Raw genomic sequence first — 26,762 nt, 5'->3', positions numbered from 1 at the left:
TAAGATTTTACCCTGTAGTTATTATATCTCTAATTACTTTTGTTGTTATTACTGGGGTGTGGACCCCAGGAAGAGTCGAATAAAATAAACAAATAAACATTACGATAAAATTCGCTACAACTAACCAGCTGAATTAATAAATAAAGCCTTTTTTAAGCTCAGAAACATTTACTGAATGTTTTTACTGTGGACTTGTATCTTAAATAATTACAAAATCCTACCTTATTACAATAATCAAGTCAGGGTAATTTCCTCCTAATTAATAGATTAGCTATTTCATAAAGTGTGCTGCAAATTCTTGTCACACTGCCTATATTATTGTTATTCACCTGGCAGCTTTTGGCTACAAACATTTAGAGCTCATAAAATGCAATAAACTGAAGGAAAAAAGAGCTGAAATGATAAAGAGTAAATTAATTGGCGATTATTGTATATTGGTCATTTGTGAATATAAACAAAAAATTTTAATAATTAAAAAAAAAAAAATATATATATATATATATATATAGAAAGAAAGGACTAAAGGTAACACGAAGAGCACTCTTCAGTCACTCACTTTGGAACTAGCCTAAAATAAAACAATAGGCCTACTTAATCAATGGGGGAAAAAACACTAGCTCAAACTCAATTATAACAGTAAAATACAACTTTTTTACTTTGATTATGAATCATTGCTTTTCACTGTATTGATATTCACAAACCCCATTTTATACATCTACAGTTGTTTTACACATTTAATTAGGCCTAAATGCAGATTACAGCGACATACTCACACTCTACATACAGATTATTTGTAATTGAGTATTTAGGCTATATATAATGTGCTATTGGAATTTCATTTAGGTTTTTATTTACATTTACAGTATTTTAAAGTGCTTCACAGGACTGGTGTAGTGAGTGACTTTACTCACTGTGATAATCGATGCAGAGGGATTTCAGGTGTCGGTAACTCTAGTGGAGGGAAACAACACAATCTGTAACTCATCATCATCATCATCATCCAGTGTTGTTGAGTCAGGACACAAAAATGCTCAGAGACATTCAGCAGGTAATGTTTTAAATTAGCCACCAACGATGTTGTTTACAAGCCCAGCACAGTTTGTAAATGTTTGTGAAGTGTTGAGCAAGCGGCCATGTCCGGTTTGAAGAAGCTAACTAGCACAGCAACTCGCAGCGTTAGCCTCCTGAGCTAACATGTCCGTGTCTGTTAACGTAGTGCTGTCATTTTACTACCTCCGCAGGTTTTGAGGCTGGTCATGCTGATGGGGAAGCAGAGACAGCAGCAGCGTGGGTTTCAGAGGACAGGAGGGCTGCTGGTCCTCCTGTGGACCGACACCACAGCCTCGGTCCGGAGTGTGTACTGCACCGGTGAGACTCAGCCCCCCACCCCGGGTAACCCCACCAGGAGGGCGGGTAACCCCACAGTGAGGGCGGCTCCACGGGGTCAGAGGGGCAGGTGGAGGTCGACCCGGAGCTAACGTAGAAATGTTACTAAAGGGTTTGATTAGTATTATTATAAATATATAGGGGGGGAAACCTCAAACACTGAAACGTTTATTGTTTTTATAAAAGTATTGTTGTAGTTTTTGTCTTGACGTTACATTAGCACGGCCGACTGTCACGTGTGCAGGCCTGGATTCATACACACATCACAGATTATTAAAAGATATTATAAAGTCATATTCATTTACATTTACAACTACGTTAGTCTTGGATATACAAAAATAGTAGTAAAGAATAATTCAACCTTAAAGGGGGAAGTTTCAGCCTTTGTAAGGGGCCAGACATTTGTCTGGGCTGAATTTTAATGAGGGGTCTCCGTTGGCCGTATGGAGCTGGAAGTAAGCTATGGTTAAATCAATGGCATGCACAGGTAATTATGTAGGAACTAGCTGTAAATGAATATGAGTTTTCATAAAAAATTCTACCAGATGAGCTGAAAGCAGTTGTGCACATACACATATGTTTAATTCTTGATTCTTGATTATTTTATTGTGCATTTTATCTAGTCTAAATTAATTTGCATTGGTTTGAGACTGCACTACAGAAAAAGAGTCGAAGATTAGCTAAAAACTTGAACTGAGAACTAAAAACAAAATACTAGGCCCAGTCGACTTGATTCAATTGCCTAGAGATGCCTTTGTCCTTGACGAATGAGAATTTAGACAGACATGTCCCCATTGTAAAGCTGTTATAGGACCAGGTACAACACAAAGACAAGAATAGTTGTTACCAAACACTCCACCTTTGTTGTGCAGTTGCAGGTGCTGGTCCCTGGTGTGCAGGAATTGAAATAGATGCACTCCAACCTGGTACGTATGGACACATATGCTCACATCAGCTTCTGTATCAAAACATAACCACTTTTCTTTTGCCACATTAGTCCTCACAGATTTGAATGAGAGCTTTTTTCCCTGTGTGTGGCCGTGTCCGGAGCCTGACCCTGAGGAGCTGTGTGCCTTCACCGATGTCTACGGTCCCCTCAGATTACTCCTGTCCTTTCAGGTACAAACAAAGGTCATGCTTGACAAACATTACATATTTAATTTCCTTTCAAATGTTGTTAATGATCCAAGTGAGGCCTTGAGTGACATGTTATTTTTTCACACTGTACAGATGAAAGATGCAAGACTCCTTAATCCAGAGTGGCAAGCTCATATAGAAGCATTCCTACGTCTATTCAGTTTGGCTAATGCAAAGGTATCAAAGGATCTGTTTATCTATCCACATCTGTGTGCAAAAATATGACTTTTATTCATTGTATTGCAGAAATATGACTTTTTAAAATTTGTTTTTTAACAGATTAAAACCCACCTCAAATTCAAATACAACCAGAAGACCCTTCAACAAGAATTCAGGTGTGACTGCAACAATTTTATTGAATTTTAATTATTAATATTAAAAGATCCCATAATAAAGCATCTTACATTAAAACTGTTTGTATGAAATGTATATTATAATGTGACCTGCGCTATCACTGTGCATTACTCAGTTTTATAAAGTAATATAAGAATATCAAAGACAAGATTTGTGTCATACACAGACTTGGAGTGGAGTTAGATTTTAATAGCACTAGGCAACATGTCTAGTTTTAAGAGTTACAGTATGTTGTTTTTTATGAGACCAAAAACAAATCTCCACATCGTGGACAAATAAAACTAACTAACTAACATCATAAAAGCCACAAAGATCAAAGAGAAAGTTAATAAATTCAAATGATTAGTGAGAATGTCAGTCTCTGTTTTCATTAAGTACTAACATTGTTTTCCTGTTCTTGCAGAGTGAAAATCAAAAGTACAGTTGCACAACCAGACCACCCATCATTGATCTTGGATGTCACTTGTAATACACAGTCAGTAATTAAAACTGTTGTTTGTGTTGCCTTCCTTTTAGGAGAGAAATTACAGATGTTTTACCCTTGTATATCAATGCTATCAACACTGTGTGCATGCTTTTAATCTGCAAAAATTGATTCTCTCTCTCGCAGGCCTCCAGAGTGTGTAAAGACAGGATGCTGGTGTCTAGGAGGACATCCTGTCCTTGGAGACAGATTGCCACTAAGTATCCCACCACACACCATGACTCGAGGCCTGTTCGGTGAGCTCAGCATTCAGCCTGTCACACTTCTTCGGCCCTGTGTGCTGCAGTACCCCAATCTGGCAACCCAGCTCACCCACATACAAGTATCCTTTTCTGATCGTCTTCGTTCTAGTGGTGACGGTCCTGAACAGCATCTCTAGTCAGACTTGTAAACATTGCTCAGTACGGTGGCCTCTGGGCTGCGTCTCTGCTTGTAGCAGATGGCGTGGCTCAGATTGTCCCTCAGGAGCTTGACCTCCAGTCCGCACTGGGACGGTTTGCAGCTGAGTGTGCAAACAGAGATGAGGGCCAGCACCTCCAAATCCAGGGCCTTACTACACTGCCGGATAGAAAAGAGGCTTGCTCCCTTCGGATTTGGACTGAATCATTTCACTATGTGAAGAAGTTCAAGTATTTTGGAGTCTTGTCTCTTTAGTGGTTGAGGGTAAGGAGGGCCGAGTTATGCATACAATAGTGGTTAGTCAGATGTCAAGTGTTTTGTAGCTGTTTTGGACTTTGAAAAACAATGACATAATTAGAAGCCAGACAGAGATTGTGGAGATACAGTACTGTTAAAGTGAGGGCACAACTGTGCACATTTTCAAATAATCATGGTTTCACCTGGTTTTCAACACAGAAAGTGCCACAGAACCCATGAAAGAAGTAAAGTGTACTGGCAGCTTTATATGTGTATCAACAGGCAGATTGGCACATAGCAGTAATGTGAACATCTTTCTGGGCTGTGGTGGTGATGAGGCGTTGTCAAGGCAAAAAAATCTTGATTTACTCGCCAAAAGTATTGGAGCCATCAGTTTGGTCATGAGGTTTGGTTAGCGGCCACTGTTGCTTTGTGTTGACTGCGTGGAGGTGGTCCAGGCATCTGATCTAGATTAGTCTTCCTTGACTTCTCATGCCTCCAGGTGTTGGTTTACAGCCCCAGTAATGTTCCTGTTCCAGGCCCCTCCACCTTCCTCCAGAACATCCCCGCTCATCTGGACTGTCAGGAGTTGACCCTGCGTGGCCTCCGCTGCTCCTCCTTCAAAGGTAGACGACGGCCACAGATAAAACACACACCAATAAAGGCCAGTTTTATTGGACAGGGAATAAATTTAACCTTGTGTAGGTCCAAAGTCCGGGACAGTTAATCCTGCTTTTTAAAGGGTAATTTAGCACTTATCTCAAGGAAATTTAAATCGAATGCAACTGGACTTGGTTATTTGTCCAGTTGCATTTGATTTAAAATTCCTTGAGATAACTATGACCAGGACAAATGAGAATATTCACAGGCTAATTTAGCACTTGATATTTGGATGAGTTAATTCTTGACTGTGAGATTTGAGATGAGGCCTGAGAGTAATTGAAACCACCTGTGTTTATTTGTGAGAGACTATGCACACAACCACAGCCTGGGGCTGCCTGTAAAACCTTTAATGAATCACAAAAAGCCAATAATTTGAATCAGAGGAATAAAACAAGACCAAACAATGGAAGTAGGAAAAAAGAACACAGGCTGAACCACAATAACAAAACTCTTAAAGTGACAGCGCTTGAAGAGAACGGACTGCAAGGTTTCCCAGCTGTGTGATTGTCCTTGTGCTTTATAAACCTGTTTCCTGTGAATTATGTACATATGTGGATAATTCACATTAGTGGTCTTGATTTGGATGCAAGAAGCACCGTACAGTAGCATGCATGCATGTTGCAAAAATGTCTTCGAATGTTTTAGAGGGGAATTTGGGGTGGAGAAGTTTACCATATGTTTGGCTTTTACAAAGGAGGCTCTGGTTCCCATCTAGTTTTATACAAGACATGAGTGGTTAAATCTGTCCTATTTAGTGTTGAACCTAATCTATCCCAGGCCTAAACTAAATGGGTTTGGTTTCAAGTGAGAGTGAGGTAGTAGAATGATGCCTTTGTTGTTATAAAATATTGAGCTAAAAGCTAATTGTACAAAGTACTGCAAAAAATGAAATATTGACTCAGTGGTAATAGTTGCTTTAGTTAATCAGTTAACCAAATGCAAATATTGTCACAATCCATCCAATAGTTGTTCAGGCATGTCATCAAAAACAAAAAAAACATGGCACAAGAGGAGAAAAGGATGACCAAAGGAATTAGGACTCATCCTCTGGGGAATCACAAATGTGAACTTTGATAGGGATGATAGGGTCACTAGGACAAACATGGGTATGGAGCAAGTCATCCTCTGGGGAGAGTATGAATGTAGAAAATGTCCGGGGAATCTATAGAATAGTAGTGGAGGTATTTCCATCCACAGTAGCCAAGGCCACCACGAAGGCTAAAAATGTAAAATGTTATTTGCTGATACAAATTGTTTGCATATATTAAATGTGAGTTGTAATCAATAGTGTGTTTCCAGATAACAGTCAGATCTGAAGCCTTATCACAGGTTTCATTTTAGCCCTAGAGAAACACAAGATTTTCTTCAGGCCGTCAGTCCAGGTAATTCAAGACTGGGGTAAATCTGAGAGTCAGGCTACTCTAAGTCATGAGAGGTTACAATGACATGATGCAACCCAGTGTCAAGTGGTGTAACCAGTATTTTTTCCATAAAAATCAGACTACATACAGGAAAATAAATCTGGACTCAAATGTAATACAATTCATTTTTGCAATGCAACACTATGTTTCTTGACAAATTTTACATAATTTGTCACAATATTTAGAGAAAAGACAGTGTTTTTAGAATAGGTCCTGCTCAGTATTGCCGAAATGCATTAACATTTAAATATAGTAATACAGCAAAAAAAGAAATAAAATTTAGGCTAACACTTTCAGAAGAAAGTATATTTTTATAAGCACGCTTAAATCCACTGTAGGTAGATAAATATCTAATATTTATAATTATTTTGTGGTTATACCATTTGACATTTTCAGGGGCATTCATCTTAGTTTTGTTAAAAAAAGGTTCAAAATTCAAATGACATAAAACCAACATAATTACGAAATGCACATTCAAACAAATCTGATGCATGCCAGTAAAACAATTTTTAAAGATATTTCTGAATTGCTCATCTTTCCAATCCTTATTTGTCACTGACTCTTAAACTGATTTACTGTACAGAGGCACTTGAATCTGGAATCAGTGTTTACTCATCGCCAAATGATGCATGACACAAACAATAGGATGAGATGTAGTGCATTATTACGTGTTGGTCATATGGTAAACCTAAAAAGTGTCTCTTTTCTCAGAAACTGCTGTTGCATAATGTTATTTCTTCTCTCACAGATTACACAGTGAATCAGAACCACAAGCAAAACCACACATCTACAGTAATCAAGCGTATTCATTCACAACACATGATAAAATGAAGGAAGGAGTAGTTTAGTCAGCCAAAATCTGAGGCTGTGAAAGAGGATATTCTACCATGAACATGTATGTTGGTGAAGTTTTGTTTAATTCAGTATGGAAATCAAAACTAGAAGTGTAAAATGTTACGACATAACCTGCCTCACAAAACCCCAAACCAAAGGTGTGTCTTCCATTTGCTCTAATTTTACCAACCAGTGTTGACTTGCAATATTTTATACTGCCTCATCACTAATAACTGTGTTGTTTTTCCATTTCCTCCTGCAGATCTTGCCCTCAGCGGTGGCACTGTGTATAAAGTGGAGGAAAACTCAGAGGAAGAGTCAAGTCTTCCCACAATGAAGCAGACTCTCCTGCTTTTCCTCTTCCTGCAGCACAGTGACCCCTTCGTCTCCCAGGTCTCTGATCTCATGGGTAAGAGACATCATGTAGAATAATTGGTTGCAGATAGCCTGTCCTCATTTTTTCCTACTACATCTGAGCACAAGAATAAGGTTCTGTTTAGGCTGGAGTGGTAAAAGGAGTATCTGTGACCGTCCTACAGCCACAGAGGCGCTGATAGAGCTCCACCTGGAGGATATTCTGAGCAACAACAGACAGGCAGTCTCAGCAGCCCTACAGACTGAGCTGAAGAAAACACTAAAAGACCAAAATAGCAGAAAAAAGGCAAGTCTGAAAAACAAATGAAAAACTGACTGGCCTCTAAATCTTCATATAATAGTACATAATAATAATAATAGTATAATACAAAATGGTCAATTCATTGATGAAGTTGTTAATCAAAAGAAAATGCTTAGCATTTACTGACAACATCCCCTTGTTATTTATTATAAATTAAATATATTTGGTTTTGTACTGGTGGTTAGTCTAAACAAACAATAATATGATGTCACTGTGGGTTCTGTGAGATTGTTTTGGTTATTTTCACATTTTATTAATCAAATGAATAATGAAATCAATGATTTACTGAAGAAAGTGTGAGTGAGTGTTTGGGTTTTCTGTGTGACATGAAAGGACCAGGAGAAGATGAGTTCAGCCGCTGATGTGATTCTCAGTTCATCCATCAGTATCGTGAGCTGCAGCAGCAACATGGCCTTCAGACAGGCCTGTCTGAACAGCATGAAGGTTTGAAAAAAAGAAAAAGAAAAATGTCATGCAGATATTGCATTATATAATTTACACTTTCAAATCTTGTTCAGGAAGAAGACACAAAGCAAAGTTATTAGCAGCTACACTGCAAATACACTCGTTACATACAAAGGTTAACAAGTTTCCCTGTTGCTCTTGTGACAAATATCAGGTATTGTTACATAATGCATGTGTTTATCAGGTGCATGACACTCGTGAACTGTCAGCCTCGCTCTGTGAATCCCTGAGGAGGGTGACATCATGGAAATTCACTCCCAGGGGCAAGTGCCACTCAGTTCAGGTGAGTTGACGGTTGATGTCGGTTCCACCATCACCAACCAGTTACTATAGCAACACTTCATAACTGATTTTGAACCGTAATTTAACATCACGTCATTGCATCCACAGACGAAAGGACATCCTGAGCATGATGAGGCCACCAGAACCGAAATCTGAGTCTGCGTTTTTCTACCATGAGTTTTGCACCAGTTGAAACCTGTTAATGAAGTTAACACTGGGAGTGTGTGGCAGGGGTGCATGTTGTAAATGTGCTGCTAATGGCTAAGACAGTTATTTACTTAACCTTTAATTTAAAGCACACGCACTGTCGTTTTTATAGATTCTGTGTTTTTTTTAACAGTTGTAAGACAGAAAATGTTTCAGAAGAGCTTGTTTGTTCACTATAATGTAAATTTCTGATCTGAAATAATCTTTTGTTAGTGCTTAATCTTCAATGCACCCTTAAATAAACAGAATGGTACAATAACATGGGCGTGGGTGTGTACACTCTGACTGGCATGTAATGCTGCGTTAAATACAATACCAAATCTTCATCATGCTTGTTGAACAGGGAAAACCAGATTAGTGAAACCGAGAGGGAGATTGGGCGGTAAATTTCTCTCACAGTGACCACTAGGTGGCAATAGAGGCTTTTATTTTGTAGCTAACTTCCGGTTGTTATTGTTGCTATGTGACGGAAGTTCCGGCCGCCAAGAGCGACAGCGCTTTTTCGCGGTAAAATGAAACGAACTGGTCTGGTTTATTCTTAGTTTTCACATCTTTGACCAAGTAAGTCGGCACCAACTGCTGTGTGTGGTGTTTAGAAACCGCATCGTTGAGAGAATTCAATCGTCGTCCTTGTTATGAAGCGAGAGCAAAGCTAACGTAGTTAGCACTGGACCTTCAGGCGTTTTAATCTCCATTATTTACAGCACAGTGCGGTGAGTACGGTATACAACACAACGTTACAGCCATGGCAGCAGTAACGACAGAAAGCGTGAAAGAAGAGCTGGACATGTTCGGTATAGCCTTCAAGGAGGACTCCGTCATCGACAAGAGTAAGTAGCTAACATGGGCTAACTTTTATGTGAGTGTTGTGGTGCGTTTAATAGTTAAGATGTTGAGTTTCATCTGCGGTGGCGTGTAAGGTTACCCCGGATTTTGTTGGACTTCCTGTCATCTGTGCTTCATCCCATAACATAACAATAACTAAAACATTTTCTGTATGTTGCACTTCACTCAAATTATTTCCAAGAAAAGTGAAAACAGGATAGAAAGTAAAGAAGTGTAAGTGAGCGTCATAAAGACAGTGTAAAAACATCTTAAATCAGCATTTTCTAAATGAACAACATCTGATTAAATTTAATATGTAAAGATATTAACAAGAAATACAGAGACTAGCAGACTTCGCACAGCAACTATGCAACCTGCAATCCTCAGAAGTCACTGTTGCAGTGTCATAATTATATTCCCTCTTGTGTATTTGATGCTTGCTTTACCTTCACCTGCTCTCTCTTCTTTTCTTTCCCTCCTCCGCCTCCTCCGTCCATCAGTGGTGGAGCAGTGTATTTGCAACAGGATACCAGCAGACAGGATTGTGTTGGAGTGGATGGCCTACAGCAGCACGAAAAATGGATTGAAACTCACCTTGGACAACTTGGAGCAATTTGAACACGAGGTGACAGGTTCATGTTATATTTTTCCAGTCTTTAAAGTAACCATTTATTTCCGATTGTACCTTTTGTGTGTGCCTGAAGTGGTTAGAACTTAAAAGGAAAACAATTTACAGTCTGTGTCTTCCTTGCAGGCGTTGAACAAGAAGAATAAGCCGAGCTCCAAAAGAGAAGATACTCATAACAGAAACAGAGACATCAACGATCTGCGGGACTTGTATCCTTCACAGTAAACTCTCATAACAAAAACACTCTTCACTATGTAACACTATCAGCGTGTTACAGACCCTAACATCATCTCTTCAGAATCAAAGCTGAGGAAGAGGAGGACGATCTATTAGATTCCTACTCCACACCTGCAAAGGTAAAACTCATCCTATCCACTTATGTCTGATCTTCATGCTCATGTTTTCTGTATTTAGAAATATTCCATTAGATATTTCTCTGTATTTTCTGTTCTCACCATATTTGTTTCCGCCTGCACAGGGCTCTCAGAAACGAGCACTGACCACCCCCGAACACCCTCGCTCAAAGAGGAGTGCGGCTCTGCTGACCAGCCCGGGCCTGTTTCTCTCTCCTGCCAGCTTCTCCCCAAGGTATTCAGCATCAGCAACCAAATTCCCACAAACATATTGTGTTTCTAGCTCTAAAATGTGGTCCACTGTTACGCTGAAACAACGTGGAAAAGAGTTATTCAACTGGGCTTGATTTTGTTCTCTATTTCCCAGGAAGAGTAAACTTTTTGTATCACCTTCCAAAACACATCTGCAAATTAAATGACCACAAGTTAGCTAATAAATATAAGAAGCCAAAAAGTCTTTAACTTAACCCAATCTTGGCTCCATGAAACCAAAATAGAAAATGTGAATTGCTTGATAAAATAGAGAATTTGTTGCACATGACCTCACTCTGCTCCTTCTGCCCTCTGTCTCTCTGCAGTGCAACTCCTTCCCAGAAGTACAGCCAGCGAGGAGGGAAAGGGGAGGTGGTGGTTACGTTTGGGGCGGTGCAGGGCACCCGCTGGGTGGGCCGGAGGGCTGCAGGTGTCGGCGTCCAGCTGGACCTGCTGGAAGCTCCTGAAGACTCCCTCCGCTCCAGCTACAAGTACATGTTCCAGAGGCTGCGAGACATTCGAAACGGTACGAAGCTGTGCAGATTTCCTCAAGGTTATCAGGTCGTCAGACATATTGACGCTCGCTGTTCGTCCACATCAAATGCTCACCATATGTATAGTTGTAAAAACATGCACATAAGTAACTCTCATCAGTCAAACGGAGACAGTAGAAATGCCTGGAGCCCTTAACACAGATTTTTGCATCTTCCCTCCGCAGTGTTGACAGATAAGATCGAGGAGCTGGGAGAAAGCCTCAAGTCTCACTTCAGCATCGAAGAGTTTTCTCCCGTTTCTCTGCCTGCACAGGTACAGATGTTTTTTGTTGTGGACTTCTGCAAACTCAGAACAGTTTAAAACTGTGGTTTCCAAAGGTTTTGAATAGATATCTGGATGTCTTTGTATAACTGTTACCTGACCACTCAGGTTGTTGTGTGTCTGTTTGTCCACCTGTAGGACAGTGTAACGGTGCTGGGACAGGTGTGCTGCGACAGTAACGGCAAACTGAACGCACAGTCGGTTCTGCTGGAGGCGGGACCAGAGCAGGGCGGTCAGCAAGTACCTGTTGACCTATCAGAGCTCAAAGAGTACTCACTGTTTCCTGGTCAGGTGAGCACCGGGACACATGTTGGCTCTGCTGGGATTGTCTTTTTTTTTTTTTCCCCCACTAAGAAATGCATCCACCTCTGTAGCTCTATGCTGCTATTATTACACACATCATCAGTCACTAGTCACTAGATTGTAATGCACACACTAAGCGGTGGTTTCTCCTTTGCCTGTGCACTGAAGTCTGTGTGCAGCAGGTTATACGTCCACCAAGAGTAACAGAGCATGCCAAGGACCTGGGCCGGAGACTCGCCCAGTGTCTGACCGAGAACTCTGACACAAACGACAACGCTTAGGAATTAACAACTGCCTTCCTGCGATGGATAAGACACAGAGACACTGTCCTCTGTTTTACAGGTGGTGGTGATGGAGGGAATGAACACAACAGGAAGGAAGCTGATGGCTTCCAAACTCTGTGAGGTCAGTTTAAGTTAATAAAACTGGACACATAAGAGAGTCAACAATGAGTCACACTTACTTCAAATGGCAAAAATTCAAAGTGACTTAAAGGACAATTCCAGGCGAATTCAACTCGGGGGTGTATTTTCCTATCATTTTAGGTCTAAAAGAATGAATCTGAAGATTTTCAGTTTAATCGCTCCTGTTTTGCGGTAGTTGCGTCTGTCCCCGCATCGCCACGGCAGCACTGAATGGGAGTGGATGTAAGTTCCCTGTTTAGGCTGTTTCCAGCCCTCAAAGCCGCAATTTTTTTCCACAGACAGCGTCAGATGGCGACTGCACCGAGAAGTTTATTTACTTCAAGCAAGCCGACATGTTTGTAAAAGTCGATCTAATTCAAAGTCTCCCGGAGTCTCGCGCGAGACCCAGTTGCCGTGCTGGTGTGTTCAGGTGCAGTGGGAAAAGCTACCGTTTGTGTCATAAACACAGGAATATCAACGCTTGACTTGCTTCAAGTAAAAAAAACTTATCAGCGCATGTTTAAGTAGCCATCTGACGCTGTCTGTGGAAAAAAATGTACACTTAAAGCAAGTAAAGAGTTGATATTCCTGTGTTTATGACACAAGCGGTAGCTCGTACTGCGCCTGAATACACCAGCACTGCAACTTCGGGCTCGCGCGAGACTCCGGGAGACTTTGAATTAGATCGACTTTTACAAACATGTCGGCTTGCTTGAAGTAAATAAACTTCTCGGTGCATGTTTGAGTAGCCATCTGACGCTGTCTGTGGAAAAAAATTGCAGATTTGAGGGCTGGAAACAGCCTAAACAGCAGAACTTACATCCACTCCCATTCATTGCTGCCGTGGCGATGCGGGGACAGACGCAGCTACCGCAAAACAGGAGCGATTAAACTGAAAATCTTCAGATTCATTCTTTTAGACCTAAAATGATATGAAAATACACCCCCGAGTTGAATTCGCCTGGAATTGTCCTTTAAAGCCTGTTTTAATCTTCTGTTAATAATCTTGTTTCTTGTATTTTATTATATTTTTTAGAGTGTCCCTCTTCCTTTCTACACTTCAGAGGTGAAAATGGAGGCAGATGAAGGTCAGGAACAATGTGGGATTAAACAGCATCATACAGGAATCACTGTAAACTGTAATCAAAACACACTGCTCATCTAATGCATTTGCAGAGCCGTTGAACGTGCTGGTGGCCTGTGGACCGTTCACCCCATCGGACAGTCTGAACTTTGACCCTCTGCTGGACCTGATCAGTGTCATCGTCAGGGACCGTCCTGATGTCTGCATACTGGTGCAGTAACTTTTGTTGTTATAAATATAAACTATAATCCAGATCCAGATGTGCCTGTGTCTGGATGCACATTTTATAATTACACAATCCTTATTTTATTCAGTGTTGTGAGTTTTCAAATTCTTCCTCTTTTTCACCAGCTCGGCCCATTTGTGGATTCCAAACATGAACAGATTGAGGTGGGTTTACCAGTGCACATGACCAGTTTATCTATATTCTCATATTTTGTTTTTTAGAATTTATTTGAAATTCACATCCAAAATATAGAATTATTAATCCCTCTTTATCAACATGATGATTTATTTTCTAATCATTCCTTTGAGCTGTGATTCATTTATATATTTGACTTTGTTTTAAATGAAGACATGTGATCCTTTTATTTTCTGTTTCCTCTGACAGAAAGCTCAGGTGACTGAGACCTTTGAAGCCATTTTCGCAAGATGTATTGAAAGCATCGTGGATGGCACCAGAAGGTTTGCATGTCTCACAACTACCCAGTCACTGATTCCAGTATTTCATTTCCTTAAGACCTTAAAAAGCACCATTTCCCCTCACGTGCACCTTAACCTTTCTGTTTTAAAATCCATAATGTTTTCTTCTGTGCAGTGTCGGCTGTCGTCTAGTGTTTGTGCCCTCGCAGAGAGACATCCACCACCATTTCATCTACCCACAGCCTCCCTTCAACCTGCCAAACCTCAGCAAGGACCAGGTCAGACACTAAACAAGCCGACTTTAGAATTTTACATGCAAACTACAAGTAGTTCAGCATCTCACTACAATTTCTACTCATCTTTTCACAGCGCGTCACCCTGGTCCCCGACCCCTGCACCCTGCTGATCGACGGTGTGACCTTTGGTTTGACCTCCACTGACATTTTGTTCCACATGGGCGCGGAGGAGATCAGCTGGTGAGGAAGAAGACTTGGTGCTGCAATTTGTAATCTCCACACACCCTCATCCAGCAGTGGAGCACAAGAAGGGAACAAACAGTTTCACATGTGTCTTGGAAAACCTGGCAAATGAAGTGCTGACACCCACTTGTGACATTCAGATCAACACTGAACATGATTTCAAGCCACAACTACTTTCTATATTTGAAGCTGTAGTTGCATTGCACTGATGAATATGTTTAAAGAATGAATGAATTTTATTTGTGTCATAAACCAATTAAGGTGCCCACCAGCCTATAAGGGCTTACAAGACACAGATTTCCTACTCATAGCCAGCAAACACAATCAGCAGAGTAAACCAAACCACATAGATTTTACATTTCAAGTAGAATTCACACAAATAATTCACTCTTTTGTAATTTCCAAGCACTTTTTTATGAAAGTAGCTACAGTAAAGACCTCTTCTCTGAAAAACCATTCCAACTTAACCTCATCATCATCAGTCCAAAACAACTCAGGCTTCACACTCTGCATTTTCTGAAATAACAACTGCCTGGCTTTGCCATATAATGGAAAATGAAACAAGAAATGAAGTTCACCCTCAATCACATTTAGATTGCAGACAGTACACAGTCTTCCCTCCTCAGGTACAGAGTTAAACCGACCTACTTCTATTGCCAGACGGAGAATCCCAGACCTCAACTGAGCACATAGAGATCTTCTAGATGCAGTCGCTGTAGAGTTTTGTGTAAAAACGTGTTGTTGGTTTGTGTTGCAGTGGAACTGGATCAGACAGATTTTCACGGATACTGAAACACATCCTGACCCAGAGGAGGTAGGAGTCCCGGAAGAGCTTCTCTGTTCTTTGTATTTCCGAGGCTGACCAACATTAACGCGACCTGTGTTTTCTGTGTTATCGTGAAGTTACTACCCACTGTACCCGCCTGTGGAGGAGGTCAACATGGACTATGAGAAGTTTCAGAGCTTCGGTCAGCTGCCGCTCACCCCAGATGTTCTCATCATTCCCTCTGAGCTGCGCTACTTCGTAAAGGTGCGGATGCCTTAATATCAAAAAATGTTTTGTCTCTTTCAATATGTGTTGCACCGAATATCAACCTGTATGTTTTATTGATTATTCCTTAAATCCTCATCTCCACCTGTCCTCAGGATGTGGTTGGCTGCGTCTGTGTCAATCCCGGACGACTGACCAAAGGCCAGGTGGGCGGGACGTACGGCAGACTGCTCATTCAGCGCAGCGCTGTGACAGAGGACGGGAAGAGAGTGAGCCCCTGCTCGGCTGCTCAGGTGGTGAAAATCTGAACAGTAACAAAGACTTTAAATTCTCAGCATCACCCACAAATGACTTGGTTTAACCGGGACCAGTTTGCCAGCAGCTTTCCACGCTGCAGCCTCCAGACACTCGGATGTAAAATATGTAAAAGACAGAATTTGACTCATGTGCTGTTGAAACCTTTTCACCCACTGGTTTATTTTCATACGACAAAACATATTGGGGTTGTACTGTCCTCTCTGGAGGAATATCAGTCACTCAGATACTCGGATCTCTTTTCAATAAATTATTGTCACACTTTGTACTTTATTTTGTATTTTCTACTTCTTCAAATACTATTAACCTGTGGTCTCCATTGTATGGAGAAAAAAAACCTATAAATTGTCACCAAAAAAAAGGAGTAAATGATATGTAAGAGATGTAATTAAATGTACTGATATTGCTCATGATTTTTAATGAAAGCATTTAGATTCATCTCTCTGGCTGTTTTGCCTTTTTTTCTTTTAAATTGAACAAAAAGGACAAAGAACAGTAATAAACAAAGATCGAATTGAACACAAACCAAATAACAAGCACAAACACACAGCATCACCAAATCAATCAGGCTTGTCAACCTAAATAAACCATTAAAAAAAGGCAAAATAGAAGCTGATTTTGTATTACACAATAAACCTCAGAAATAAGATTTTTTTTTTTATGTAAATGAAAAATAAAGCTGGTCTAATATTCTCTGACTGAGGTAGGTTATTGTCCCTTATCGCCAGGGTTCATCCGTAAAAACAACACATCAGTCATAAAAGTCGTCAAACTCATCTGAGTCGCTCTGGTGATCTGTCTTTGTCGAGTTGTCCAGCTCCACCTGGAAAGCCTCGACCTTGTCACAAGTTGCTGGAAAACAAATTGAAACAGAATCAGAAAGTTTTATGTTGCGGTATTATATCCAAGTTTTTCACATTTATTTACATATCTTGTGCTCGTGATGGCTGTTTGCTGCTGTACCTTCAGGTTTGTCGTCGGCTTTCAGCTCCTTTTCTCTGAAAACACACGTGGTTAAAAATACGTGAGAGGAGAAAAGATGCAGCTGTGTTTTGTCGCCATGCGGGAAATGAAAACTGTACTCACTCTTTCTTCTTGGTTTGTTCTTGAGGTGCGAGGAGTTCCTCGATATCATCCTCCTCGCTAAACCTGATGGACTCCTCGTCGTTGTCTGAGGATCCAGTTTTACTCCCTCTCCGCTCTTCCTCCTCGTCTTCAGCTGCCTCCTCAGGAATAATGTGAATCTTTTTCAATCTGATAAAAAAAAAGAATATTTCATATTCAGTTAAGAATCAGACATTTGTACAGAAGCTCATCTTATTTCCCGATCATCTCACCTGGTTTCTTGCGGTGAGATGATACTGTCCTCTGAATCTCTCTCCTCCTCTTCTACTTCATTGCTCCTCTGCTCTTCTTCCTCTTCTTCCTCCTCTTCCTCCTCACCCTCTCCATCCTCCTCTTCAGCAGACCCCCCCTTATCCTCCCCCTTCTTGTTCTCATCTTCTTCACTCTCTTCCTCTTCATCCTCAGAAGTGGCAGAACTCTGTGTTCTGTTCCCGCCATCTTCATCCTTCAAATCCCCATCTTCTTCATCTCCTTCATCCTCCAGCTCTTCCTCTGCTCCTGTCTCCTCCTCCTCCTCCTCTTCATCTGCTGTGTTCTTTCTGGCAGAAACATCACCATCGTCTTCCTCCACATTTCTCTCCTCTTGCTCTTCATTTCTCTGACTGTTTTCTTTTTCCTCATCATCATTACCATCGTCTCCTTCTCCAATATCTTCAAGCTCCTCTTCCTCGTTCTTTTCTTCGTCATTGCTTTCTTCGGCACTTATGCTCCTCTCTTGATTTTCTATATCTGTATCTCCATTTTCAACCTCTGCACTGACACTTTTTGACTCCTCTTCCTCTCCGCGGCTGTCCGATTTGTCATCAGGATTTCCTTTCATTACATTTTCACTCCTAGATCCATTGATTCGATTCGCCGACTCTTCACTAGTGGACTCGCTCTCTTCGTTGTGACTCCCAGAGCCACCACCCTTTTTCCGGCTCCTTCCATTCGCCACCTCCTCCATCCTTGGTAATCCAGCAGCAAATCCTCCACTCCTCGTCCTTGTTCTCCTGCTGCCGCTCGTGCTGCGCTGCTCTGTTGAGGTGTCGCTGTCTGAGTTTTGGGCCACAGCAACTCCAGCAATAACAATTGCACTGGAGCAAACTGATGATGACCTTGAAAGAGGAGTCAACAAAACACTCAGTACAGAGAAAGGTAAAATGATGGTAGAAATTACAGTACAGTAGCATCAGTATGAGACTTTGAAATAATAATAATGTGGAAAAGTTGTGCTGTACTTCACATTAAAGTAGAAATACAAAGGTAAAGGAAATAAAAAAAATGTACCAAAGATGATACTGCAGGACTCCAGACTAACTTTCAGTGGCCGAGCCTAACCAGAAAGATTTAGGGTCTCACACTGTAAATCAACATGCAAAGTAAATATTCACATTTCCTTTTCATTCATGATCCTCACACACATTGGCCCTTCCACGTATCACCAGTGTTAAAAACCAAAACAACGGCAATTTACTGGTTGCACGTGCGCAAGTAGATGCAATTTTTACTTGTCTCAAATTTTGGGGACAAAATGCCCCATTTAGGGGCAGTCTGGAGCCCGGTACTGTAGAATAGGCCTGTCAGTGTTGTGTAAAATATTGAACAGTTAAGTCCAATAAAAGACAGAGAATTATCAAATAACGATTAAAGCTATATAAATACTAGGTGAACATATTCTATGCAACTTTGCTCTTATAGGTCAATTCACATCTGTCACTCTCCATCTGAGCTTTGCACGTCATAAAACACGTGCGTTGAGTGCTGCGTGGGTGTGGAAAATCACTTCAACCTCTGCTGCTCTTCAGTGTAGGGATCCAATTACATACATTTACATTTTTTTCACATCACCTCCTATAATTAAGAACACTTTGAACCAGATTTTTAAACATCACTTCCAGGGTTAATTAACATTAACATTAATTATTGTTTATGTATTAACATCAAATTGGCACTTTAACAGTGGGAGATGAGGAAAAGCCTGACCACTTATGAATCCACCATAGTGTGTCATGTTACAATATTTCCTGTAATAAATGTAGTTTAGTATAAATAGCATTAAATATAAGTGTACAAACATCTTAATGGGTGTACTTAGTCTCCATCACTGATTAGAGATGAACATAGATCAGTGGTTCCCTACCTTGGTGATTGGACCTAAGGTCACAAGATTAACCCAGAAGGCATTAAGAAAAAAAAAAGCTTAATGTAGTATCTGCCACAATATGTGTAAATGTTTTCTTTTCTCTAGTCTATATACTGTATATATAAGACACACACACAAATCTTCTTAAAACCATTGAAATGTGACAAGATGCGTGTGGAAACCCGAGGAAAGTAAACAGGTAAGAGCTGACAGGCAGATAAAAGATAAGATAATAAATGTCCTTACTCCTGAGAGCTGCTCCTGTCTCTGTCTGAGGAGGTCCGCTGTGTTTTTCCTCTCTTCTCCTTCTTCTTCGTCTTCTCTCTGCTCGCCAGGCTGGAGTCCCTGCCGCTCTCGCTGCTCTCTGTGTGGCCGTTGGACAGACGAACTGCACGCACATTACAGATACATCTACTCTTTAAAAAAAACACTATAGTCCACACATGCTGTATACATAGATACACTGACATGAAACAGGCGCTTGCTTTCTGTTAAATCTCTTCTCCCCACCTGGTTTGATGTCCAGCTCTTGTGATAAACGGCTGCTCCTGCTCCCACCACCTCTCTCTCTCTTTGAGCTCGATACTCTGCTTGTCTCTCCGTCCGCCCCCCTCCCGTGATGAGGAGGCTCCTCGGTGTAGAGCTGACCCCACAGAGCCCCGGAGGCCGAGGGTATCGCAGCAGCACCTGTAGGCCAGATCCAGGGGTAGTTGGGCTGAGGAGAAGCCCAGCCTGCTGGATCGTGTCCGGGCCAGGGGTAACGATGACTGGATGAGGAGGCAAGTTGTTGTTGGAGCTGGAACTGATGAGGATGTGGGAAGATGGAGGGTGGTGGGAGATAAGATGGGGGGGCATGAGAGGAGCCTTGAGGTTGAGAGGGCACTCTGATAGGAAACCTAGATGCAGGGTGGGTGAGCCAGGACGACTGCACGTAGGGGGGCTGAGAGGAGACACCTTGGCTGTAGTGGCTGTTTTGGTAGTTCTCTTGAGGTGCAGACACTTTCTGAGGCTTTTTGGCAAGACCTACAAATATACACAATCTGAATGTGAGTGAACATGAAGGTAAAGGAAGTCTGCTGTGCGATGCTATGAGTAAAAGTGACAGTAGCATTTCTTAAACTGGGTGAGGAGGTGAACAAACCTTGTGAGAGTGAAGGTTGATCTGCAGAGGACTTAGTCATTTGTTCTTGTTCTGTATTGTTTAAACATGATCTCACGTACTCCTCCATCCTCTGTTGAAGAAACGAAGCCTGTTTCACACTGATTCAGCTTCATAAACATTTCAAGATGGTTCACCTTTAGATAGAGTGTAGAATTTAAAGAAAAGCTGCTGCTGCTGCTGCTGCTGCTGCTGCTGCTGCATACCTTCCTCTGAGCAGCCTGCGTTTTCTCCCTGAGTTGCTGCCGCCAGCGGGGGGCGCTCTCCTCCAGATACCTCTCATATTCCATCTGCAGGGGCCAAAGGTTAAGACAAAGGTTGAGCACAAGGATCTTCCCAAAAGGAAAACAGTAGTGACTGTTAAAAACCAACATAGACTTCAGGGTCTCTTTCCACAGCATCTTCCTAAATTCTTCTTGTCCTGTGTGTGTGTGTGCTTTGTGCGTATTTGTGTGTATTTGTGTGTATATGTGCACCCTGATCGTCTTCATGGCAGCGTTGCGGGCCACCATCTCTCTCAGTGTGTCCTGGGCTTTCTCAAACTGCTGCAGGAGCTGCCTGTTGTGTTGCTGCGCAGTGAGCTCTCTCTCCTTCAGCTCCTGCCAGCGCTGCTGCAGGTGCATCACTCTGCTGCAGGAAACACACACACACACACAGATACATTTACACTGAATTAACACATTAATGTTTAATGAAAATATTTTTAAGTTAAGAACCATGTGCACCTTATTTAAGTAGGAAGTAGGAAATTGCACATATTTCCTGTATTTTGATAGAGGAGTTGATAAAACCTAACATGCATTTTCATAGTGGACATGGTGTTTTGTGTTCTCCACCACATCCTCAGTCAAAAACAAGTGCAATGCAACAATCTTGTGTTGTGTTTTTGGCTGTGTACTTACAGATGTTGGTGACTCTGCTGAGTTGAAAAGTCAGTTTGCATCAGCGATGGTTTGTGGACACTGTAAAAGATGGAGACGTCACACCACGCTACAGTACAACATCATAGTAAGCCATACCAAACACACACTCACAAACACACGCAACAAAGAGTTCACAGTACTAAACTTTCAAGTTTCCAAACAAAAACCCATGTATTACTGTCATTTTTGTTGGAGATGATGATCCGTGTGTTTGCTGGATTTAGCATTTTGAAGAGAAAAAGTCCAACATGACCACCACTCCCTGACTCCAGGGCAGCATCCAAGAATCTTACCTGTTCTTTAGATTATGCGGCTTTTGTTTTGTGAAAGTATTTCTGTCTGTGCTGGTCATATGTCCAAGAGACAGTAAATTCTCCTTCGGTGCAGCCATGACTGCAGGCTTTCAGTGAGTGCAGAGATTATCGGGGATTAAGGTCTACCCTCTTGGGGGGGAGGGACCAGAAACATGCTGCCAATCCCCACATGGGTACAGTGATGGGGTTAAAGAGTAGTGACAGCTTTTTCTTTGTTTTTTTTAGTGCTGCACATGTAATCAAATTATTAAATCATCCACTTACATTCAGTATAGTTCTGTACTTGAAAGATTGACAATCATCAATATGGAATTTGTGATGCTTGGACTGAAACTTGTGATTATTACTAAGTATATTGATTATATAATTTCTTGTGGACTGTTTGTCTTGTACTGCCTGTTAGAGGAGGTGTTGATACTTCCTGCTGGATGGTAAAAAGGAGAAGAGGCTGTGGGCAAATGCTGAGTGGTCCCACCCAGGCAGCAATGGGTTATGATGACTTGTGCCCTTCTGGTGCCCTTTTATTTTGTATCTAGATATAAAAGACTTGGGTATTTATATTTATAATTCAAATATCTTTTGCTTAAGTATGGCACTTAATATACAGGTGCATCTCAATAAATAAGAATATCATGGAAGTGTCAATTTCCAGTAGTTCAAGTCAAATAACCCCAACCATGTATTGAGTGTGCATATAGAGGGACATCATTTTCAGAGGGCCAACATTTCCATATTAAAAAATGCTTTTTTAATTGGTCTTTTTTTGAGAGAGATACTGAGTTTTAGGTCTTCATTAAATGTAAGCCATACTCATTACAAAAAAGAAATTAAATAAATAAGGACATGAAATGTTTCATCCTGTGTGTAATGGATCTATAATGTATTAGTTTCACTTTTTGAATTAAATTAATGACATAATCTTTTCCATGATACTCCAATTTATTGAGATGCACACGTAGCCTCAATGTAGCCTACTCTGTATCTTTGGTCGCAGCATTAGTGACGTTTCCAGCGGAACCACAGTGTCTTGTAGCAGCACGGAAGTATTTTTGTGTGACTCCTGGAAGCAGAAGCTCGATGCCGTCGTGGTAAAAAGAGGTTTTTTATGGAGAAACTGCGTCACATTTCAACCCCCATATTGCACTATATTGTCTTAATTAAGATGATATAGTTGTTGTCGCCTTAGTTAAAATACTAAAGGTGTGGTTATTCAGCAAACTAAGCCAACCTACGGTTATTTTTAACGGTGCGTCTGTGAAATCCGTCCCCCCCACTAACCACACCGTTTCCAGCTGTGGTTCAAACATCCCCGAGAGGGAGACGAGCTGGAAACATGACGAGCTTTGCCAGCAAAGCGTTTTGTAGGGTGGAGAAGCTGTGCCGCCATCTCCCCGTGGCCCTCAACACCTTCCTGGTGTTCTCCATCACCGGGGAGGTGAGCTACCTGGTGCTGGTGGAGGCTCCGCTGGAGGCGCAGCAGCAGAAGACGCAGTGGTCGGCCTGGTGGAAGGTGGTGCACCTGCTGGCCCAGTACTTCATGCTGGGCAACATCTGCTGGAACGCGCTGCTCTTCGTCAGGACCAGCCCCAGCATCAAGGGCGTGTTCCTGGGGGGAGAGGTGGTGGGCCAGGGCTGGAGGTAAGAAGGAGCAAACAACCTCCACAGCCGTGTTTGTTAGGTGAGAGTGGGGTAAGATGAGCCACTTTTTTTATATTTAGGATCACTACATCGATTACATCATTACAACAAATTCACTTTCGAGGGTGGAAACAAGTTTTTTGCGACACAAATATCTAAACCACTTTACCCAAGTGGGTCTTACCTTCACAGAATCCATGAAATGATGCCTTCCTCCTAAATATCTGGTCACATGTTCAGTTTTCCTCATGGTTTTCAAGCAACAAAGGGTGACTCAACTTGCCCCTATGCTCAGCTTACCCCAGTCTCTCCTACCCTACATGACCAAAAAGTGATGGTGGACACACACTTTTTTTACTCACTCTTGTGAACTCCACATCATTGCCAGATTTCACAAATGTTTTCCTGGATCTGCAGCCAGGCTCCAAAATATTTGGATAAACCCTCCCGAAAGTCCAAGTCATGAATGTTTAAAGGTGAAATAGCCTTTCAAGGCTCCAGACTGCACCTAAATGAGGGCATTTCACCCCTAATATTTGAGACAGTCAAGTGCGAATAAATTTGCAGGTTTTTTTTGTAACACTGGTACTACCTCATGATGTGCAATTTCATATTATGGTGGTTTGTTTTCTTTTAATCTATTCCTACTCTTAATATTTAAATAGGAATTCCGTATGTATTGTGTTTATGTGTATTCTGCTGTTTTTATTATTATTTAATTCCCTTTGAGTGCACCTTAGAGCAGCTGCTTTTAAAAATTTTGTTGTACAGGTTGTCAGGCCAATGTGTGTGAGGATCATGAATGAAAAGGAAATGTAAATATTTGCTGCAAGTCGATTTACAGTGTGCTCTCCTAAAATTTTAAGTTAGGGGCCACTGTGCTCTGAGTAAAACAAGTTGGTCTGGAGCCCTGCCTTTCTCAACAACTCCCACTGAGTGGTGTTTATTGTAAGATTTATAAAGTCTCTTTAAAATATGACATACTTTAAATTATTAATGTAACCAGAGCAAATAAACGTCTCTGCCGTTCCACAAATGCAACCTGTAACCGTTTTGTTTATGTGACAGTAGATGTTGGTATTGTCCTTTTCCTTACACAGGTACTGTTATACATGCGAGACACACACTCCTCCTCGCTGCTCCCACTGCTACGACTGCAAGGTGTGTGTGCTGCGGCGGGATCACCACTGCGTCTTCTTCGGCCAGTGCGTGGGCTTCCGTAACTACCGCTACTTCCTGAGCTGCTTGTTGTTCATGTGGTCCGGGCTGCTGTACGCCACGCTGATGAACGCCGAGGTCTTCATCGTCATCCTGAAGGAGGGGGTGACTGTGCATAGCGTCCTGCTGCTGCTCATACCATGGATCATGCTGGTTTCAGGTACAATCTGCTGTCTCACACGTTGGTTGCCCCCATTTCCTGCATATATCTATATATTTTTATAGCCTCAGTAGCACACTATACACAGACCTACAAACCTTTATGAATTCACAGTGCTTTTAAAGCAGAGTATGGTCCAAAAATATTATATTTACAATTATATAAAATCAAGAAAAGCTCTAAATCAGAGCAGTCGGTTCAGGCAAACCCTACTGGGGATTAATAAAGTATTGTGATTCTGAAATGTCTCCAAAAGATTCAATCAATTAGTTGTCAAAACAGTTGCTAATTAATTATCTGGGGCTCATCAAATTAAGTCTTCAGCCCTAGTTTTACATTTCTCTTAAAATCAGACAATGTGTCTCCTCTCTGTCCCAGGTTTCTTTGGACAGACTGTTTTTGTTAAATAAAATAAAAAATAGAGATAGAATAATTTGAGCACTTCTAAAACTCTGTATTTTAAACATGCTATCAGATACACACATTTGCTGACGTATTACAGACATGCCCTTTGCCTCATGCTGCTGACTTCTGCTCTATTTGCTCTATTTTAATCTGCTAGAAATCACTTGAGAGAGAGCTCTGGTCCTAATGTCCCATTAATCCACCACATTGTTCCACAGGGATCAGCAGTTGAACTCAATGACTCTTGACACAAAAAGATGGCACCTCTTACTGTCAGGGATATTGTACTCTTGTATTTAATTTAATTTAATTTAATAAACATTGAAGGTTACTTTTTCTGAAGCCGGAGTGTTTTGACCGACTGTGTCCCTCCTCCGTTTCCCAGGCCAGGTCTCAGCTCGTGCCTTCGCCTTCGCCTTCATTGCTGACACATGCGTGGTCGGCTTTCTGCTGGTGTCCGCCTTCTTCTTCTTCCATCTCTTCCTGCTCTTTCGGGGACAGACCACGAGGGAGTGGTACTCGACCCGCCGGCCGTACAGCCTGGGACTCCTGGGTAACATGCGCCACACCCTAGGACTTTACTGGTATATTGGCTGGCTCTGCCCACTCATCCCATCACCGCTGCCTGGGGATGGTATAACTTTCCAGGTCACAGGATCACTGGAGCCGACTCGGTAATGGGCTGCGTCTCATTATGGGCTGTGTCTTTGCTGTAGTGGTGATGGTTAATGTTATCAGGGAGCAGCAGATCACCTCAGTTGGAGAGGAAGTAGCTTAGGATGGGAAGAAGCTTGAATGGTGTGTGGATGGTAAAGGTTTTAATAGGTATAACTGTCGACCTTGTGTCTTCTTCTCATCCTTCACTTGGGCTGAGGAAGAAATCGTGGGCCTACTTCGGAAGATACATTAACCTTGATCTAAAGGTAATCTGTCCACTCACTGAGGCTGGCCTCAGGTCATTACCAGAGATATGAGCAGTGGTACTTTGGAGTACTCAGCACTAAAATATATATGTAAAGAACACTGAAATGAGAATGTATTTTAATGATAGTGGAAATGTACCATTTTAAATGTGCTTAAGGGAAACTCATGACAGCTGATGATGATTTCTGGGTAGTTATCCCCTGAAATGAACGAGATGCCTAAATTTGAAGGTTGAATAAACTTGGCTTGCACTGTTCCTGGAAAAAAAAAAACGTAGGTTTATTAAATACACCACTATTAGCTTCCTATCTGTGCGTATACCTTCCATCACAACTGAGTTTATTACACAACATTTTACTGGGTATTATTTCACCACATGGGACAATGAGAGCAATTACAGGGGAATCACAAGCATGTCTTAAGATCTGCAGGACAACGTATGTGTTTGGGAACAATCAAAAGAAATTGTACGTGGTGTAAAATTGTTTGGTTTCAGTTTACAGACTAATGTCGGGCCATACAGTGAATGCAGTATTTGAAATCTACGAAAAATAATTTCTTTTGTGTTCCTGTATCTCTTTCTGCTGGGTTTCTTTCTTTCTTTCTTTTTTAACTACCGGTATATGTTATTTTGTCACTTTTTTGGACTCACAACTAGGAAACCTTCTTTGATTTACTAATTGTATCAAGAACACGGTTATGTCCTACAGCACTTGATGCTCACTTAACTTTTGTTGCCTCATTTTAACACTCCAGCCACTTACCCAGTCCCGTTTACCACAGGTGCTCTTACAGAAAATATTGTTAGTTGTTTTTGTTAAATATATGCATGTCTGCCTACTTTCTTTTTTCCTGCTATTCCATATGGTTCGCACCATTTGATTCTCTTTTTGCCATTTCAGAGTGATGAGGTTAAGTTCAATGTTCACTCTTTTAAAAAAAAAAGTTCAATGATTTTGTATTTTGTACGCTGAACATTTGTGTGGTGTAATGTGTTGTGATAATTAAATATGAGTTTGAAAATAGTTTCCTGCAGCTGAAATTATTTCATTCAAAAAACAATTAAGTTTATTCATCCATATTAATTTTTATTGTAAATAAAATATTATAAATGTGATTAACCAGATTTTGGAC

At 41.3% G+C, this 26,762-nt stretch overlaps 4 protein-coding genes across 5 annotated transcripts; 3 read left to right on the top strand and 1 right to left on the bottom strand.

Annotated features, from left to right (window-relative positions):
* The first annotated feature begins 916 nt into the window (after nucleotides 1-916).
* Nucleotides 917-8,724, top strand: top6bl (TOP6B like initiator of meiotic double strand breaks). The gene is made up of 14 exons (XM_085788719.1): nucleotides 917-1,048; nucleotides 1,242-1,368; nucleotides 2,259-2,312; nucleotides 2,384-2,505; nucleotides 2,617-2,700; nucleotides 2,803-2,858; nucleotides 3,281-3,352; nucleotides 3,488-3,683; nucleotides 4,500-4,623; nucleotides 7,178-7,324; nucleotides 7,455-7,576; nucleotides 7,925-8,035; nucleotides 8,241-8,339; nucleotides 8,447-8,724. The coding sequence occupies exons 1-14, from the start codon at nucleotides 1,028-1,030 to the stop codon at nucleotides 8,492-8,494; spliced, it is 1,383 nt and encodes a 460-aa protein (XP_085644845.1). The 5' UTR covers nucleotides 917-1,027; the 3' UTR covers nucleotides 8,495-8,724.
* A 286-nt stretch (nucleotides 8,725-9,010) lies between these two features.
* pola2 (polymerase (DNA directed), alpha 2) lies at nucleotides 9,011-16,330 on the top strand. Its single transcript, XM_085789677.1, has 18 exons — nucleotides 9,011-9,375; nucleotides 9,871-9,995; nucleotides 10,125-10,207; nucleotides 10,297-10,354; nucleotides 10,477-10,586; nucleotides 10,930-11,129; nucleotides 11,322-11,410; nucleotides 11,558-11,710; nucleotides 12,065-12,127; nucleotides 13,163-13,214; nucleotides 13,303-13,421; nucleotides 13,562-13,600; nucleotides 13,821-13,894; nucleotides 14,028-14,130; nucleotides 14,222-14,328; nucleotides 15,089-15,145; nucleotides 15,235-15,361; nucleotides 15,478-16,330. Exons 1-18 carry the CDS (start codon nucleotides 9,291-9,293, stop codon nucleotides 15,628-15,630), a joined length of 1,797 nt encoding a protein of 598 aa, XP_085645803.1. The 5' UTR covers nucleotides 9,011-9,290; the 3' UTR covers nucleotides 15,631-16,330.
* Nucleotides 16,327-21,360, bottom strand: LOC146979688 (uncharacterized). Its single transcript, XM_085789678.1, has 11 exons — nucleotides 21,263-21,360; nucleotides 20,949-21,008; nucleotides 20,523-20,676; nucleotides 20,253-20,336; nucleotides 20,029-20,119; nucleotides 19,398-19,910; nucleotides 19,134-19,275; nucleotides 16,975-17,859; nucleotides 16,724-16,891; nucleotides 16,601-16,635; nucleotides 16,327-16,489 (listed from the first exon to the last, which is right to left on the bottom strand). The coding sequence occupies exons 1-11, from the start codon at nucleotides 21,358-21,360 to the stop codon at nucleotides 16,389-16,391; spliced, it is 2,331 nt and encodes a 776-aa protein (XP_085645804.1). The 3' UTR covers nucleotides 16,327-16,388.
* A 989-nt stretch (nucleotides 21,361-22,349) lies between these two features.
* On the top strand, nucleotides 22,350-26,653 carry zdhhc24 (zDHHC palmitoyltransferase 24). Of its 2 annotated transcripts, XR_015036911.1 has the most exons (4): nucleotides 22,350-22,921; nucleotides 24,022-24,299; nucleotides 25,090-26,043; nucleotides 26,161-26,653. XR_015036911.1 is itself a non-coding variant. In XM_085789676.1 (3 exons), exons 1-3 carry the CDS (start codon nucleotides 22,617-22,619, stop codon nucleotides 25,380-25,382), a joined length of 876 nt encoding a protein of 291 aa, XP_085645802.1. In that variant the 5' UTR covers nucleotides 22,350-22,616; the 3' UTR covers nucleotides 25,383-26,653. The 2 variants fall into 2 exon arrangements, 1 of the variants encoding a protein (XP_085645802.1); XM_085789676.1 differs by having other exon boundaries at nucleotides 25,090-26,653.
* Nucleotides 26,654-26,762: the final 109 nt, after the last annotated feature.

The sequence above is a fragment of the Trachurus japonicus genome, chromosome 10 (genome assembly GCF_045865225.1).
Source record: "Trachurus japonicus isolate A0001 chromosome 10, Traja_1.0".
Lineage (NCBI taxonomy): Eukaryota > Metazoa > Chordata > Actinopteri > Carangiformes > Carangidae > Trachurus > Trachurus japonicus.
Note: the sequence above shows the minus strand (reverse complement) of the source record. Positions and strands in the feature narration are given on the sequence as shown.

What these genes read in the sequence shown, in the direction of transcription:
- top6bl (XM_085788719.1), top strand. Translation starts at nt 1,028, where the DNA reads ATGCTCAGAGACATTCAGCAG. An exon ending in TGCTCAGAGACATTCAGCAG is followed by an intron (nt 1,049 to 1,241) that starts GTAATGTTTTAA and finishes CTACCTCCGCAG; the next exon opens with GTTTTGAGGCTGGTCATGCT. An exon ending in ACCCTTCAACAAGAATTCAG is followed by an intron (nt 2,859 to 3,280) that starts GTGTGACTGCAA and finishes CTGTTCTTGCAG; the next exon opens with AGTGAAAATCAAAAGTACAG.
- pola2 (XM_085789677.1), top strand. Translation starts at nt 9,291, where the DNA reads ATGGCAGCAGTAACGACAGAAAGCGTGAAAGAAGAGCTGGACATGTTC. An exon ending in CACATCCTGACCCAGAGGAG is followed by an intron (nt 15,146 to 15,234) that starts GTAGGAGTCCCG and finishes GTTATCGTGAAG; the next exon opens with TTACTACCCACTGTACCCGC. An exon ending in AGCTGCGCTACTTCGTAAAG is followed by an intron (nt 15,362 to 15,477) that starts GTGCGGATGCCT and finishes ACCTGTCCTCAG; the next exon opens with GATGTGGTTGGCTGCGTCTG.
- LOC146979688 (XM_085789678.1), bottom strand. Translation starts at nt 21,360, where the DNA reads ATGGCTGCACCGAAGGAGAATTTACTGTCTCTTGGACATATGACCAGC. An exon ending in CCGCATAATCTAAAGAACAG is followed by an intron (nt 21,009 to 21,262) that starts GTAAGATTCTTG and finishes CATCTTTTACAG; the next exon opens with TGTCCACAAACCATCGCTGA. An exon ending in ATCTCACCGCAAGAAACCAG is followed by an intron (nt 16,892 to 16,974) that starts GTGAGATGATCG and finishes TTTTTTTATCAG; the next exon opens with ATTGAAAAAGATTCACATTA.
- zdhhc24 (XM_085789676.1), top strand. Translation starts at nt 22,617, where the DNA reads ATGACGAGCTTTGCCAGCAAAGCGTTTTGTAGGGTGGAGAAGCTGTGC. An exon ending in GTGGTGGGCCAGGGCTGGAG is followed by an intron (nt 22,922 to 24,021) that starts GTAAGAAGGAGC and finishes TTCCTTACACAG; the next exon opens with GTACTGTTATACATGCGAGA. An exon ending in ATGGATCATGCTGGTTTCAG is followed by an intron (nt 24,300 to 25,089) that starts GTACAATCTGCT and finishes TCCGTTTCCCAG; the next exon opens with GCCAGGTCTCAGCTCGTGCC.